At 48.7% G+C, this 16,938-nt stretch overlaps 1 protein-coding gene across 1 annotated transcript; it reads left to right on the top strand.

Moving 5' to 3' along the window:
- Nucleotides 1-13,394: 13,394 nt before the first annotated feature.
- On the top strand, nt 13,395-16,209 carry LOC125942850 (uncharacterized). The gene is made up of 2 exons (XM_049661095.1): nt 13,395-14,798; nt 15,898-16,209. The coding sequence occupies exons 1-2, from the start codon at nt 13,395-13,397 to the stop codon at nt 15,985-15,987; spliced, it is 1,494 nt and encodes a 497-aa protein (XP_049517052.1). The 3' UTR covers nt 15,988-16,209.
- Nucleotides 16,210-16,938: the final 729 nt, after the last annotated feature.

Genomic DNA, 16,938 nt, shown 5'->3' with positions numbered 1-16,938 from the left:
TCGCAGGTGAATAGTCAGTGGTCACAACCAGTTGCACGGGTGTACTAGTGTAATACACATTGGGTCGGGAGCATTCTAGACGGAGGGCTATCGCTGTATTTTGAATTTTGTTGGTGGCGTGGTGGACTGCGTTTTATATGTATCATCGGAGCCTACGTTGGCCATATTGTGATGTCAGGGTTTGTTTGTAAGTGCTCTGTGCAGCTGGTGCATTGCTAGACTGAAAAGTGGTGTAACTGACAGGTCTATTACTATTTGAATATTGGCGCGAGGTGGCATATTCCAATTGTTATTGTGTACGTGCTTTTTCACGTAGATGAGTTTTTGGCCGCATGTAGCGGCTTATAAGCTTTCTAGTATGGTGCATTGACAGTCAAAAGCTTTTTATAGATTGATGGCTAGCTTAACTTTGAGCTGTGCTGGTCTGAAACTCTTAGTTACGTCAGCTTCTAGTTGAGCTAAAGCATCCTGTGTGGAAATTAGTTTCTGTAGCTAAAGGTGTGCATGACGTGTCAATTCAATATGTTATGATCTGCTGAGAGGTAACTTTCCCACTAGCTTCCCTACACTTAACGTTTGTAAGGACAGACATAAGTTCTTAGCGGAGTGTGTTTTGCAATGACCATGATGTTGCCGGTATCCCATTTAAGAGCAACATGTCGTGTATGCCAGTTTGCATTTATTTGCTTTAGCAGGAATTTGTGACCAGTCAATGTGAGGTTGCATAGTGTTAGCTGTTATACAGTTCGGCTATTATTTTAAAAGGGAACATTTATTTGCTCCTTTCACCAACTGTAGATGCTGGCTGCTGTCTTACTGAGGCAGGGTGCGTTTGCGGATGAATTTTCTATATTCGCTGGTTCGTTGTGTTATCAAGGCGAAAGCCTTAGGTGTCTATGTTGGGAGTGCCCTTGGCGAAACTGCGCCATGACAAAAAATGGCCGAGGCCGCAAAAAGTGCTCAGATTGACGTTACAAAAAGTGCTCCACGGTCCTGGCTTACTACAGGTGTGCATAGTGCGTGTATGATTGTACACGTCACGTCTCGGCCATCTCGTTGACTAAAGGTGTGGCCTAGTGCGTGCACTGACCTGCTGCACTTTAGGTACTACGTTAAGCGCTCATATGGGGCGTTCAGGAGGCCGCCTTAGGGCCACACGTGTACTTCCCATTGCAGCTCTTTATGTCTTGCAAGAAGTGCAGTTCCGATTGTATTATTTAATGCATTACCAATATGTCTTACAAGGAAGTCTAAGCTCGATTGTATAACTTCATGTATTACCAAGTGTGCAGCAGGTATTCGCCTTGTGTTACAAGAGTGTATAACACCTGCCGATTCTTTTCTGAGCGTACGATTGCTAGTACGTGTGCTGTGTGTGTTTCACCATGTAGCTGTGAGTGCTACTTTGATAAGCTTAAGGTCAGGTGGTATGTCGTGTTTTATAGGCTGTCCATATGTTGACTTCGCCAGCTTTATTATTCAGGAGCGTGTGTTCGATAGCATTAAAGACTACTGTGCCTTTGGGAGTACACTTGTAGCCCCAGACAGTTTCGGGCGCTGAAATCCCTTCCCCCATTGTGATGCGCAAGAAATATTTTGTATTCACAATGCTTGCCTTAGTGCTTAGAAATTCAGTGTTTTGCTTAAGGGGGCTGCATATGTTCGTAATGTGGAGGTGATGTTGCATGTGGTATTGTTTTGTACTAGTGACCACATGTCCTGCTTCTGGAGGTGTATGTGGAACAGTTGAGTCTATTACTCCAAGACACGAATCAGGTGAAGGGTTGCATGTGTAGCTTGGGTCATATTGCTGCTGAGGTTTCAGACCTTACAATGATCACAAAGCTTTTGTCTCGACATATATAGACTGTGGTGTGTTATTCTATACCGCTACACTCTTCATTAAGGCTTGCTTTATTTGCATCTGGTCTGAAGAAAAGTCATCGAGGAATGGCTATGTATTGGCTGATCATCAGCTGGTGTGGTAATGTCTGGAACAATGGCGGTGTTTGTTTCCATTGTACAGGAAGAAATTCGCATAAATGCCAAGTTGCGGTCACAGTAATTTAATTACATGTTTGCTTGCCGCAACGGTTGCAAGTAGGCATAGAGAGCGTAACCATGATGCAGCACTTCTGTGCTGCCGCAATAACCAGTCACAAAACTGCCTCTTTTAATGAGGCCAATAAAACAATTGTTTTATTACATATATTGCTATTTACACATTGCAATGCTGCGCACACTGATATTTTTTAGTTCTCAGTGCAAGCTAATAACATTGCTGTATTTAGTTGGAGATGAAAGCAAACTTACAAGGGACCTCAGCTTTCCACGGCATCCTTAACGAACAGGCGCATGTAATCAAAATTTACTTAAAATAAAGGAATACCTGTCAATCTTTGAACATTAAAATTCTTTAAAAATATTTGCCAACATAACACTAGGGAGAGTGGAGATGGCACGTATCTTCTTTTTTAAGGTTTACCTGGAAAAAATGTTACGTGAGAAACACCTCCACATTATTAATGATGATTTATCTTCAATTGCAACATAAAGGCAGCAGCAAACATGAGTAGGAAGAGACTTACACTTGACACATTGATCTTAGGTCACAGAAACTTTGATTTTGTTGGTGCTCATTTTGTCTGAATAAACCGGTGTAAAAATGGTTTCCTTCTGGTATTCTTCTACCATCAAGAGAAATGGTGAGTGAAACATTTCAGCAAGCAGAATATATCACAGAACTTGACATAACATTTGTAAAATTAGCCAAAATTTGTAAAAGCTAGAGAAATTGGTTAGACTTGGTAAATACGTAAAAGTCAATAAAAGCAAAGAGATGTCGTACTTCTCAGGTAGAAATGCGATTTCAGAACACCAATAAAGTCCTTGCACACAACACAGCTCACAGTTACTGCTTATACACTGGTTATAGATGCCAACAAGATTATCAAACATCACAGTGAACTTCACCAACAAGAGGTTGAATTTTCACAATTGTGCACAAATGCTGTTTCTTTAAACTTAAAACTTGAATTCGGGGTTTGTGGATAAATGTCTTGGGCCCATACTGAATGATAAGCAGCGTCACTTGTTGTGTTACAGCAGGGACAAAGGACAAGGATAAAGAATTATAGCAAGCGACTAGCTTTTGAAATCACTGTCCGAGATGGAAGAAACGAAACATCTCCAGCTGCAGTAGTATCGCACAGTTAATGTAGAGAGAATGCAATGTACACCCCTGTTGTAGATCTGATGCGAACTGTCTCTCCGAGTTCCAGACAAAGCCATTGGTAGCTTGCTAGTGATCTGCCTGGTGTTGCCTACAGGCCACAAGCCTATGCTTAAAAAGCCTTTTTTCCTTTGATTAAATATTCAAATTCATGGGAAAAACACATTTCCTTGAAATATTTTTGTGCCTCGTCTGTAAACCCTAATTAATGCAAAGACAATAAAAGTGAAACAAGCTTGCTGTTAGCACAATAGAGCAGCCAAGCATGCTGCTTGCATTCACTCATTTCCACTTTAGCCAAATCGCATCAATAGAAACCGCATTAAAAATACTGAACAGAGCACTCTGCACTATGTGAAGTGAAATATTGCCATTTTACATATGACATAGATGAACATATTGCAGATGGTTTTTGAAACTTTTCATGTTAAACCTTGCAAGTCTAAAGCATGAATAATTGAAGCTCTATTAGAACTATGAGACGCCATTGTAGAATGTTCTGCATTATATTGGCTGCCTAGGTTTTCTAATGTGCATCAAATTTAAGTACGCAGGTGCTTTTGGATTTCTTCCGAAGCCTACAGCATGTTCCATTGTTAATGCCAAAGTGAAAATCCTCAAACTCGACACAGTTCCCATAAAAACCTGCGCGTAAAAGCAATGATGAACCTAGCTCTCACAAATAAGTACCACTTGCAATACACGCCTGAGAACCCATGTGATGGTTCCATACGAGATAAATGTTAATAAAGCTTTCTAATGCTGTCCTGAATTACCGGCGAATGCATATAATAGAAGAAATGAATGTGAACCTTTGCACGCCACTGAGTTTCAATATGAAGCAGTAAACTTTCGCGAAATTGCTTCGTTTACCGTAGCGTGTACAATAACATCTCATATAAGCTGAAGGTGTGAAAAGGTTCATTTCTTAATTCAAAATGAACAGAACAATACCATACTTCATTTGGCGATGATTGTTGACGCTTTTGTGTGTTAATACCTGACGGTTGCGGATTCACCAGGGTGCTACACATGCGCATGACGTTGCTCATATAAGGAATGAGGTACTGGAAAATTATTTGAACATTTTTATATGCAGGATAGCTGTTTCAATACGGATGCGTACCTGAGCAATGTGGTAATTTCTTGGAGCTCATCATATGCAAATTGCATGTTTCCTCTAGAGAAAGGGAGAAACACAAGAATGGCCTTGTTTCCTTGCACTGGTGCTTTTATGCCAGGAAAAACTTTCTCGGCTAAAGCAACATCCCCTGGCTCAGTTCTATTGAGAAAGCCTGACTCGAGTCATGCACGTGTCCGAAGCTGGACCTCCATAAGTCTCCGACACAAAGATCCCTGCAGCATTATGCAAAATTACAATTAAAAACTTCAGTGTGTAGAATCCCTTGTAGTGTGAAAAAAAAAGAGCTCGACGCTGCTCTACAGTAGGTAGCTCTTCCGTTATCACTTCGGTGCAACAGATGGTCCATTCCGACATACCACTAGCGCCAATGAGGTCCCAATTAAACACAAGCCACCACCTAATAGGTTGTGCGTACTCTCGTTAGCAGAGCTACACTTTAGTCAATCGTACGGCTCTCTTTTTCATCGTGAATGTCTCTCTCCTATTCCCACCGGCTTAGCGATTCCCAGCTGAATGGGTGCCTCTATTATCTGTCGTCACGTTTGTGCGGAAATAGTCCGTCGGCCTGTTCTCATAGAATACTAGAAGCGACATGCGCACCAACAGTTCACAAGCGCTCCGCCAAAAAGGCGTTTTTGTCGTATTCAACGCTGCCACTTAACGAGGCCTGTACGAGCATTAGAAGACTGGTCTGTTCTCCCTTCGGGAACTTCTTTGTACCGTCTCCGCGCAGGTCGGAGACCGCAGGATTCAGTATTGTCTTTGTGGGTCCTTCGCCGTAGGCGATTAGACCTGACAAAAAGAAGGGTGCATACGAAGTCATAGCCCACCGCTCTTGACAGCGAGCTTTCCTTTAGTGGATGTCAACTAAAGGCCAAGAAGCTAGTGACGCAGTTCTCATAAACATAAAGTGCGGAAAATTTTATGCAGAAGCTGCGTTTCGTGAGCAATATCACTCATTTAAAGCACTAAAAGTGCGTCATCAACTTCAACTTCAAGGTCACAATCCCGTTTTACAGTACTTTTTCTAACTACGGCTCCTTGATTCGAAAGCGCGTTTTTATCGGAGTTCAGCCATTCCATCAAATTAGGAAATCGTTATAGCACTCGCTTTTGAAAGAGCCCTATAGTGGCTTCCATTTATTGTCGCAACTCAGAGTGTACGCGTTCATTAAAAGAAGACTGAAAATGCAAGGGAAGACAACGCAATTGAAAATGTCATTTGAATACACCACAGGTTGCCTGCATTCAGCTGGTTGGCGAGATCTCGTCCTTTGGCACTGTCGGCATTGCTGTCCACGTAAGGTTCTCTGCAGACTCACAGGGCACCACAAGATCGCTTCATGATGATGATGATGATCGTTGTGGCCTTTCCCTTTGTATCGGTTGGGCACTTCATGGTGCCCTGACCAAAAATATTTTGAAAAATAACGGAAAAAAACTGCATCAGTTCTATGAACAATGCGCATGCGCCTTGTTCACTGTCTCCCTGACCACCACTTCAGAAGCCTGGCCTTCGTGATGGAAGTCGCCGACAGAGGGCGCACGTTTGTGTTCTGGTCGTTTCGCGCTTCCACAAAACCGAGTGCCTCGGGAAGTGTGGTGCCTTCTGGTTGACGAGGGCACAAGCGATCACATCGTAGCACAATGTGTTCAATGTTCTCCTCATCATCCCCGCATGCCCTGCACTGCACAGTACTGTCATCCACCGACTGGTCGAAGCGGCGTCTATACACCTTCGTGCGCAGTGCTCCCGCACGAGTCTCGAACAAAAGGGCACTGCCAGCACTGTTGTCGTACAGCCGCTCCACAGAGATGGTCGTCTTATGTACTCTATACAGGGCCAGGCTGGATTTTTGGTCCATAGCGGATTGCCACATCGACGTCTCTGCTTCTTGTACTCTTGTTCGCACCTCCATCGACCATTTCCTTTCGCTGTCCTCCTGGACAGGGTCAGTAAAGAGGGAGAACTTTCGGCACAGGCTGTAGAGACGCCTGCTCCACTGCGTGCTCACGCCCTTTAGAGAGGTGTACCGGAACACGCGCCGGGCCCACCGCTCATTATTAATGAGGCGAAGACGTCCCTCGTAGGCTGCCTTGCTCCTTGCCTCGCGTGCCTCGAAGCTGGACCATCCGAGGTCGCCCTGGATAGCCTCGACTGCCACACGCCCATGACATCCCAAGGCCAGTCGTCCAACCCCGCGCTGACCACGTTCCAACCACTGGCGTGTTTCAGCGGACAGGCAGATGACAGCGTTGGCAAATGTGAGCACCGGCACGTGTATCGCCTTCCACAGCTCACGCACCAGGACGAACTTGTTGCACCCCCACAAGCTCCGTCGTCGCAACACATTAGCGGCTCTTACAGACGCCTGTCGAACGTGTTCATCCTGTTTGTCGAACAGTACCGCTGAGGCGTGGAAGTTCACCCCGAGGTACCTGTATTGATCCGACACTGGAATGCTTCCTCCCCCGGGAAGCCGAACATCAATGTCCTCCTCCGTGCCCGAAAACTGCAAGATTGCAGACTTTCTGGCATTGAAGTGTAGACCAAGACGTCGCAGGTGGTCGGCAGCTACAGTTACCAAGTTTTGTAGGTCACTGCTATGCTCTGCCAGTAACACGAGGTCATCCGCAAACACCAAGTCAGGCAGCGTCCATGTGCATGCTGCGCCGTCACACATGAGGTGGAACGCGAATCCAACTCCGGATTCCAGAAGAGCCTGATCGAGCCCCGCCACATACAGCATGTATAGCAGCGGGGACAGAGGGCAGCCCTGCCTCAGTCCTCTTGTCACTCTCACAGGCTGTGTTTTAGAGTCTCTGAAGCACGCCACCACCGAGCTTTCTGTGTACATCCGACGGAGAAACGTGGTCCACACACGAGGCATCTGTTGTTCCAGTCGGCGGAAAAGCTCGTCATGCGGCACACTGTCGTATGCCTTGGCAACATCAAGAAAGCATCCGAGGAGACCTCTTGATTCTTGCCGTGCCACCTCAATGGTTTGGGTGAGCACGAAAAGATTGTCTTCCAAGCGTCGATTTGCTCGAAAGCCATCCTGGAGCTCAGACAACATGCCACTTTTCTCTGCCCATGCACTCATCCATGACTTCACGACTTGAGCAAAAAGTCTATACAGGACACTTGTCACAGTAATTGGCCGATAATCGCTTAGTAGGCTAGCGTCGCCTCCTCTCTTGCGCACAAGGCTCACTCTGCCACACAGCCAGTCGGATGGGATTGGACCGTTCTTCAGGATGGTAGTGAAGATTGTTGCGAGGTGTTCTTGCGCAGAATCGCCTAGGCGTTTCACGAGGCCTGCCGGTATGCCGTCCAGTCCGGTAGCTGTGTTTGCACTGATACGTGGTAGTGCGCGTTCAATGGCGAGCCTTGTTATCTGCCATATGTCTTCTTCACTGTGGTGGTCAGGTTCCTCAAGGTTGTCATTTGATACCGCTGCGGCAGGGTCACCATGTGTGGGGTTGAAGAGGTCCTGTATGTGGGCTGTGAGGTGCTCCGTGAGATCGGTGATTGGTTGGTCACTTGACTCGTGTCGAATTTCGGTTTCCGGTGGGTTACGATCTAATGATGACACGTAATTCCAGAATTTCTTGGCCCCGTTACCCCCTGTCTCTATAATAGATTTCAATTGTTTGCCATTGTGCTCAGCTATTTTGACCTGTACCAGGGCCCGCATCTCTCTTTTCAGACGGAGATATTCCTCCCATGCCCGTATGCACTCTTCTGTGGTGGATGATTTAGCAGCCGCTCTGTGAAGGCGGTTCGCTGTTCGTCTTGCGACAAAAGCTTCTTGCACTTCTTTGTCCCACCAGCCTTTGCGCTTTACGCCGCCACGAGAATTCACACGGATTTCGTGCTTCTTCATGTAGCGTCTCAATTCGCACACAAATTGCTCATAGCTTGGTGTCACTGTCGGTCGAAAGTGCTGCTCGAACTCTTCAGCGATGGCCTCGTACGCCGACTGTGGGAGATACCTCTTGGATGGGTTCCGGCGTTCCTTTGGATTCATTAGCACCTAGTGCAGCGCCATCTATGGCAAGAAGCCACCAGCTGCTGACTTGGTGGCCAAATTTATCGGCTGCGAAAGAAAATGGTAGTAGCCAATAAAAGATGACTGGCACTGGGGACTCGGTTTTCCATGGAAGTTTTACCTGAAATTTATAGAAAATTTAGGCTTTCGGAGCACGTGGCTTAAGGAGCACCCTTTGATTTTCCGTCCATCGTGGAGCGCTTGCAGCCCTGGCGTCGTTTCTTGGTTATGCATTGCGTACAATAATTGACTGCACTAAATAACCGAGACAAGAACCGCAAACTGAAAAATCGTACATTGTACCTTCGAAAATTTGGCAACATTGTTTGAAATGCACGAACGCTGCTTCACAATGCGTCCAATATTACGATAGCAGCTACGCGACACCTATGCAACATGAACGGAACGAAAGCGCTGAGCAAGTCCTTCGTACTTTACAAATAAAGCGCCAAAAGAAAGTGTCACCCTATCCATAGAAGGTATGCAACGATATTTAAACGGGCTGACCGTGCAGTGGCTGAACAGAAGCAAGCCCGCCTCCTTAAGCAACGCGCAAAGAAGCACTCGACTGTTGCAGACATCTCAAAAACGCGGCCGATATCCTAAGTGAAACCATGATCCTAAAATTTGCACTTCAGCAAGGGTCCTTATATTGCCACATGCTATATCGTCGCCGCGGGTATGTGCCCGGCCATGGAAACGACGCTGAAGTAGCGCGCGGGTAGAAAAACAGAGACGACAACGACGTTGCGTTTTGCTGCTCATATAAAGTACTTGTATACGTGCTGTACGCCTGCTTCCACGTCTCCTGCGAGGTCGTGACACTGGTGGAGGTACTGGGTAGAATTGCCTCATGCTTAGCACCCCTTCGCGGAGCCATCCATCGAACGCGGAATCGCCTTCGCTCGTCGAAACTCCGGTTCACCGGTACAGCCGCCGCCTGCTAGGCCTGACGCCCGAGTTCAACCCCTTGCAGGATCCTGCCGGACCGCGTCTAAGTACTACCGCCATGGCCACTGCAACTCCATCGCAGGTGACGCTACAGCATCCTATGGTCCCAGAAAGTTTCCATGGTGACGCCATTGAAGATGTCCAAGATTGGCTGGACCAGTTCGAGCGTGTCGCCAGTCATAATGAATGGAGCTCCCGGCAAAAGCTGTCTTATGTCTATTTTGCTCTTCGAGACAGTGCGCGGACATGGTTTGTGAACCGGGAGAGGAGCCTGACCACATGGGATGCCTTCCGCACCCAGCTGCTAGACACATTCACTAGCAGCGACAGAAAAGACAATGCGCAGCGCCTTCTCGAATCTCGTGTTCAGAAGCCAAATGAGAGCGTTGCCATGTTTGCAGAAGATATGGCCCGCCTTTTCCACAGAGCAGATCCTGAGATGGCCGAAGAAAAGAAGTTGCGCTATCTCTTGCGGGGAGTGAAGGAGCAGCTGTTTGCCGGACTCGTGAGGAATCCACCGACGACAGTGGCCGAATTTACCAAGGAGGCTACCGCTATCGAACGGGCACTACAACAGCGGTACCGCCAATACGATCGCGCGAGCTCGCCAACAAATGCTTCACTGCTACCTGAGAGCGGCGGCACATCTCTGCGTGAAGTTATCCGAGAGATTGTGCGAGAGGAGATCCGGCAGCTCGGAATTGCTCCCATGGCACCAGCGGTGGCTTCTGTCGCTGATGTCGTCCGGGAGGAAGTTCGACAGGCCTTTTCTTCGCCCGACTGGCAAGCGGCGCCGCGACGATGCACATACGCGGAAGCTCTTTGTCGTCCACCTCCCGCCACTTCGATGCTGCTGACACCGTCGACCACTCCGACGCAGCCACCGCCGCCATCCCCGACGCCCTATCTTCGACAGTCACAGCCGCCGCCAGCAATGCCGTATCGCCGACAGCCGATCGCTGCGCCGCGGTCATACGGAGAATTCCCTGCCGGCTATCCGCTACGAAAAACCGATTTGTGGCGCACCGCTGACCGCCGGCCGCTATGCTTTCATTGCGGTGAAGCAGGACATGTTTATCGAGCTTGCCACTACCGTGCAGCTGGGTTTCCCAGATTTCCCACCAACTATAGTTACCCTCGGTTTGACGCTCAACGTACTTGCGACGACAATCCTTCCAACTTTCGACCGGAAGGTTCAACGACGCCTCGATCGCGTTCCCCATCACCGGCTCGTTACACCCAACCAACCCGTCGCGATTTTCCTGACGCCTCTAGGGGCAGGTCTCCTAGCCCGCGCCGGGGAAACTAGAGGCAGCGACCTCCGGGGGTGAGGTTGCAAACCGTCCAGCTTCCCAAGAACCCCCATCACCGACGATCGACGACTCTACGACTCCGACGATTCCAACCACACCACATGTAACAGACGCCGTCAGCGCCGATCTTGTCGTTAGCATTGACGGGCACCAAGTGGCTGCTCTCGTTGACACTGGTTCGCATTTTTCGATAATGAGTCTAAAGCTAGCCGACAGACTAAGAAAAGTGAAGACGCCGTGGACCGGGCCCAACATCAGAACTGCCGGGGGCCAGTTGATGACGCCGATTGGAAAATGCACAGCCAGAATCATAATCGCCGGTTCAGCTTTCGTTGCCACCCTCGTCATTCTCTTTGAGTGCTGTAAAGAACTTATTTTGGGAATGGATTTCTTGAGGGAGTACGGTGCAGTTATTAATGTCCGCGACCGCATGGTGACATTTGCTACGAGCTCCGAAGACGTCGACCCCGCGGATGACCAGCGACCGCGTTTACGTATCGCCGACGACGACGTCACGCTTCCGCCGCGAAGTTGTTCCCTCGTGCCTGTCATCTGCGATAACTTGCACACCGGGCCTGGCGTCGCTGAACACATCAACGCACTAGTACTGAGTCAGGGCGTTTCCGTCGCCAGGGCCGTCATTAATGTACTCGACGGACATGCTGAACTCCTGCTGACGAATTTTAGCAGGGAACGTCGACAGATTGTTAAAGGCACTGCTGTTGCTTACTTCGACGAAATTGCCCCAATACAAGACTGCCTCTCAGTGCAGCACGCGGCGTCCACCGCGCCTATGCCTGCACCTGTGGTTGATGTCAGTCGAACTTTATCGCCCATCGAACGCACCAGCCTTCTTGAGCTCATCAATGAGTTCAAAAGCTGCTTCGCATCAACGTCAAGAGTTAGCCAGACGCCGCTCACCAAGCACCGTATTATCACCGAAGACGACGCAAGACCCATCCGGCAGAATCCTTATCGTGTAGCACCAAAAGAGCGGGAGGCAATCCAAAAACAAGTGAAGACGATGCTTGAGGACGGAGTTATTCGGCCATCTAATACCCCTGTCACACGGCAGATCTAATGTCATTTCCAACGAATGACATTTGTTGTGGTTTAATGTCATTTTCACCGCGCGCTGTCACACGGCGAGAACTAATGCCATTTGAAAATGATGACAATGACGATAGTAAAAAAAAAAGTGACGCAATAATAGCGTCGTTGTCCTAATTTAGTGCGATGATTATTTTGTAGTATGCTAAAATCCGTTGCAATGAGTGACCCTCCCTTTCACACCGTGTTTTTGGATCACTAACTTGTCGACACTGGCAACTGAGTCTAGTCAAGCCAAGCCAAAGATCAGGCAAACAACATGGCGGAAAACACTACGGGCGCTACCGCTACGGTGGCTAGAACTACAGTGTACTAGAATATTGGGTAGTGTGCTCTCTGCCCTATGCGGCGCACGCTTCCAACTGAAGCCGCACATGTCGCCAGAGCCGGAGGCCGCTAGGGGCGCTGGAGCTAGTTTCACCTGAAGACCCGTGCCAGCGCGTGCGCTCCCGTCACTGCCATTCGCTTGCTGCAGTCTGCGCACGAGGACGCGACTCGACTTGATTTTGATTGTTTTTGTAAAGTGCAACGTTCGTCGACTTGTCTCTGCAACGTCCTCGGACTTCCTTTGTGCTCGTTCTACGGTGCGCTAAGAAACTATGCCTAGTCGCCGGCGCAATTACTGTTTTGCACCAGTGTGCCGGACAGGCTCGCCGAAGGCGTCTGTTTTCAGCGTCCCACAAGAGGAAGAAAGGAGACAACAGTGGGAAAGGAACTTACACTGAGAAGAAGCTTGACCAAACATCTGCCGTGTGCCAATTGCACTTTGAGCCGCGTTACATAATCAGGGACTTCGTTCACGTCGTTAACGGCAAGGAGTTTTTTTGTTTTTTTTTTTCATTTCGCCGCACTGCATATTCTTAGGCATGCTCTTAAAGTGCTTTGTATCTAGTGTGTGCTCTCTGAGAAAAAAATGATTTGTTTTATTTTGTAAACATTGGTATTGTTCTAAAAAGAAATATTTCCTGCATGCACTAACAGGGAGGTTTGTAATATTTTTGGAATCTGTGCAGTTCTTTGAGTATTCTTCGGTTGGGCTGATTTTGCGCGCTTGCTGCCAGCGTTTTGACAGTCGTTGTCTCCAGTCATTCAGTGTGATCTATTCATGTTTGTTTGTGCGCGCTCACACCACGCTCGTTCATTCAGTTAGTAATAGTCGGGCCACATTTTCCAACGCACGCTACACATGCAATGCTGCCCGGGTCGGCAGTGCAGCGCTACAGGTGTGTCCCTTCGCACGCGCTGCCCACGGGAAGCGCTTCTCATCAACACCACCGTTTCACACGCGCCTTCTCGTTGTTGTATCGATATGGTAATCAAAGCCTGTCATGATTCACTCGACGCCGGCCCTTATCGCCGCGCACACGCTGTACTCTTCTGTTCTCCTCTGCACTCTTAACACTCTTTCCCTTATTAACTTTAAATACGAGCACTGAATAAACCAAGGCGTCTTTTCCCTGGTAGGAACTGGCCCGTGCGTGTCATTCATAGATCAACAACGAAACATGGTGTCAGAAGTGGTTACGCGAGCCAGCCGCTGCTAACTAAAGGAACATCCGCGAACAACCACTACCAGCCACACAAGACCTGTCATGGAATTTCTGAAGCCGCCAGGACAACTTCACCTAGGGGGTGACACCAGTAGGAACTGGTGCCTGTTCAAACAGAAGTTTGAGCTGTTCGTATCTGCGGCAACGCCACAAGGGAAAACGTATACAGGACCCACGAAGACAGCTCTCCTCCTAAGCGTGGTCGGCGACGACGGTTTGGAAGTATTCAACAACTTTGACTTCGGTGAGGGCGAAAGCAAACAGGACTATGACACCGTCATAAGAAAGTTCGACGAGTACTGCGCATCACAGCTAAATGAGGTGCATGAACGTTACGTTTTTCGCCAGCGAATACAAGCCCAAGGTGAGCCAGCAGAGCAGTTCATCAGAGATCTAAGGAGGCTAGCACAGTCTTGCAATTTCGGCACCCTGGCTGAGTCGATGATAAGGGATCAGATTGTGTTCGGAACAAACGATGGCAAAGTACGCGAGAAGCTGCTGCGCGACAACAAGCTGACGTTGACGAAAGCTGAGCAAGTGTGCAAGGCAGCCGAGTTGTCTACCGCACGAAACGAGCTCTGGGACAGAGCAAATCAAGTCGACGCATTGAAAGTGATGCCTAGCATCGAACCTCACACAGCAGACGGCGACGCCATGACACAGGACAGGTGCGTCGACGCGGCAAGGGCAACGTCAAATAGAGGTGACCCAGAAGTGTTCAAGTGCCGTAGGTGTGGGCGACGACACGCGGCTCGGAACTGCCCGGCATTTGGGCGCACCTGTCGGCAATGTGGTGGTAAAAATCACTTTGCCGTTAAATGCAACAGCAACAAGCAAGTTGCGGAAGTCAAGAGCAGCGAAGACTTTGACATTCTCGACATCTCAGCCAACAGGGTGAACCACTTACAAGACTGGGTAGTTCAAGCACAAGTAGCGAACAAGGTGGTTGAGCTGAAGGTGGACACGGGTGCTCAAGCCAATCTTCTACCATACTGCATGTATCAACGCCTCCAACCAAGAATGCGAATGAAGCCTAGTAGCTCAGTACTACGAACGTACGACGGAGGGATTATCAAGCACTTGGGAATCGTGACAACAAAGGCCACTATAGGCGACAAGTCCGCTGACATCGATTTTTTCGTGGTGAAGAAGGGACGTCAAGCAATTCTAGGGCTCCACGCCAGTGAGGCCTTGGGGCTTTTCCAGCGATCAGTGAGCGCGGTAACGGCATGCAACCGCGAACAAGTGCTTAGAGAATTTCCCGAAGTTTTCACAGGCACGGGGCGCCTTCAACGTCCATACACAATGGTGCTACGGGAGGACTCTGTACCTGTCGTCCAGATGGCCCGACGCGTGCCGCTGTCCCTGCAAGAGCCACTACGACAGGAACTGAACCGACTGCTCCAGGCAGGCATCATCGCCAAAACAGAGGAGCCGACAGACTGGGTGAGTCCCCTGGTGATTGTAAGGAAGCATAATGGCGAACTAAGAGTGTGCATGGACCCCAGGAAAATCAATGAATGCTTGAAGCGCGAGCACTACGAGATGCCGCGACGAGAAGACATCGAGGCTGAAATCGCGGGAGCGAAAATTTTTTCTCGACTCGATGCTAAGTCAGGCTTCCATCAGATACCGCTCGACGAAGAGACATCTAAAATATGTACATTTTCGACTCCTTTCGGGCGATATAGGTTTTTGAGACTGCCATTCGGAATCGCCTCGGCCTCCGAAGTCTTCCAAAAAACCATGAGCCAAATATTTGACGCCATCCCAGGAGTGCGCGTTTACGTAGACGATATTCTAATATGGGCGCCCACAAGGAAGGAACATGATGAAAGGCTGAAAGCTGTCCTGGAAGCAGCACGCAATTCTGGTCTAACACTGAACGCGGAAAAGTGCGAAATAGGGGTGCCGAAAATTTCGTTTTTGGGTGACGTGATTTCGGAAGAAGGCATCCAGCCAAACCCCGATACTGTGAGATCGATGCTTGACATGCCAGCACCAACCGATAGGCTAGGAGTACAGCGAATGCTAGGCGTCGTCAATTACTTCGGAAAGTTTCTGCCAGCTCTGGCTGAAAAAACTCAACTGATGCGCCAGCTGCTAAAGAAGGACACAGTATTTGAATGGAGTGAAAACCAGGCCAAGGAATGGAATGATCTGTGCAAATGCTTAACCATGCAACCTGTGTTGGCACCGTTCGACCCCAAGCGAGACACTAAAATAACCTCGGACGCCTCCCAAAAGGGCATAGGGTCAGCTTTACTGCAACGATACGGGGAATCATGGAAACCTGTTGCCTACGCTTCGCGGGTACTAACCGAGACACAGGAAAGATACTCGCAGATAGAGAAAGAAGCAATGGCTGTAGTATTTGGATGCGAAAGGTTCCATCACTTCGTGTACGGACGGAAGATCATTCTCGAAACCGATCACCGTCCACTAATAGCAATCGCTCGGAAGGCGATAGGGGAAATGCCACCCCGACTGCAGCGTTTTTTTCTTCGCTTGCTCAAATATGATTTTGACCTAATTTTTATTCCAGGGAAAAAGTTGGTGTTGGCAGACATGCTGTCTCGGGCTCCAGTCGACAGCACGGACGAGGACAACGAAGACGTGGAAGTACATGCCGTAAGCGTAGTTTCGTCACTCGTTAGCGAAGCCAGTCAAGCCCGGTTGTTGGAAGAAACGAACAAAGACAGTTCATTAAAGTGCGTCATCGAATCCATAAGAAGTAACCGGCAGATAGACGGACAGCTCAAGGCCTTTTCCAAGGAATTAACTGTGGTAAACGGTATACTGTTTAAAGGATGCAAGGTAGTGATACCAAGGACTATGCGTCCGGAGATACTACGCAGAATACATGACGGACACCTGGGGCTTAACAAGTGCAAGGCACGCGCCCGACTCTTAGTTTTCTGGCCCGGCATGAATGCTGATATTGAAAACGTCGTGAGCACGTGCGCAGTTTGCAAAACGAACTCCTACAAACAACAAAGTGAGCCTCTTATGATTCGTCCTGTTCCAGAGCACGCGTGGTACAGAGTCGGCGTTGACATGTTTGAGTATGCCGGGAGCTCCTATCTCTGCGCATATGACGCTTTGTCAAATTTTCCTGAAGTAGAATTGCTGCGTGACACGTCGTCTGCCACAGTCATTGATAAATTAAGTGCGATGTTCGCAAGGTATGGCATTCCAATCGAAGTTTGTACTGACGGAGGGCCTCAATTCACCAGTAGGGAATTCTCAAATTTTGCAAGAAGATATGACTTCAAGCACACCATTTCAAGCCCTAGATTTCCACGCTCGAACGGCTTAGCCGAAAAAGGTGTGCAAGTCGTCAAAAGAATTCTGAAGAAAACCACCGAAGGCAAGAATGATTTTTGGCTCGGATTACTCAATTACAGATCCAGTCCCTTGGAAGACGGCCAGTCACCAGGCGAGCTGCTTCAAGGTCGACGACTGCGCACCCCGATACCCGACTTCCAGGATGCAACACGCCAGCTGGTGAAAAAGCATCGGCAGAATATGCCAATGGGAACACGTCTTCCACCGTTGCAGAGAGGGCAAGTTGTCCGCGTCCAGG

This window comes from Dermacentor silvarum, chromosome 2 (genome assembly GCF_013339745.2).
Source record: "Dermacentor silvarum isolate Dsil-2018 chromosome 2, BIME_Dsil_1.4, whole genome shotgun sequence".
NCBI classification, from domain to species: domain Eukaryota; kingdom Metazoa; phylum Arthropoda; class Arachnida; order Ixodida; family Ixodidae; genus Dermacentor; species Dermacentor silvarum.
The sequence above is the reverse complement of the archived record's forward strand: the minus strand, read 5'-3'. Positions and strand labels throughout refer to the sequence as shown.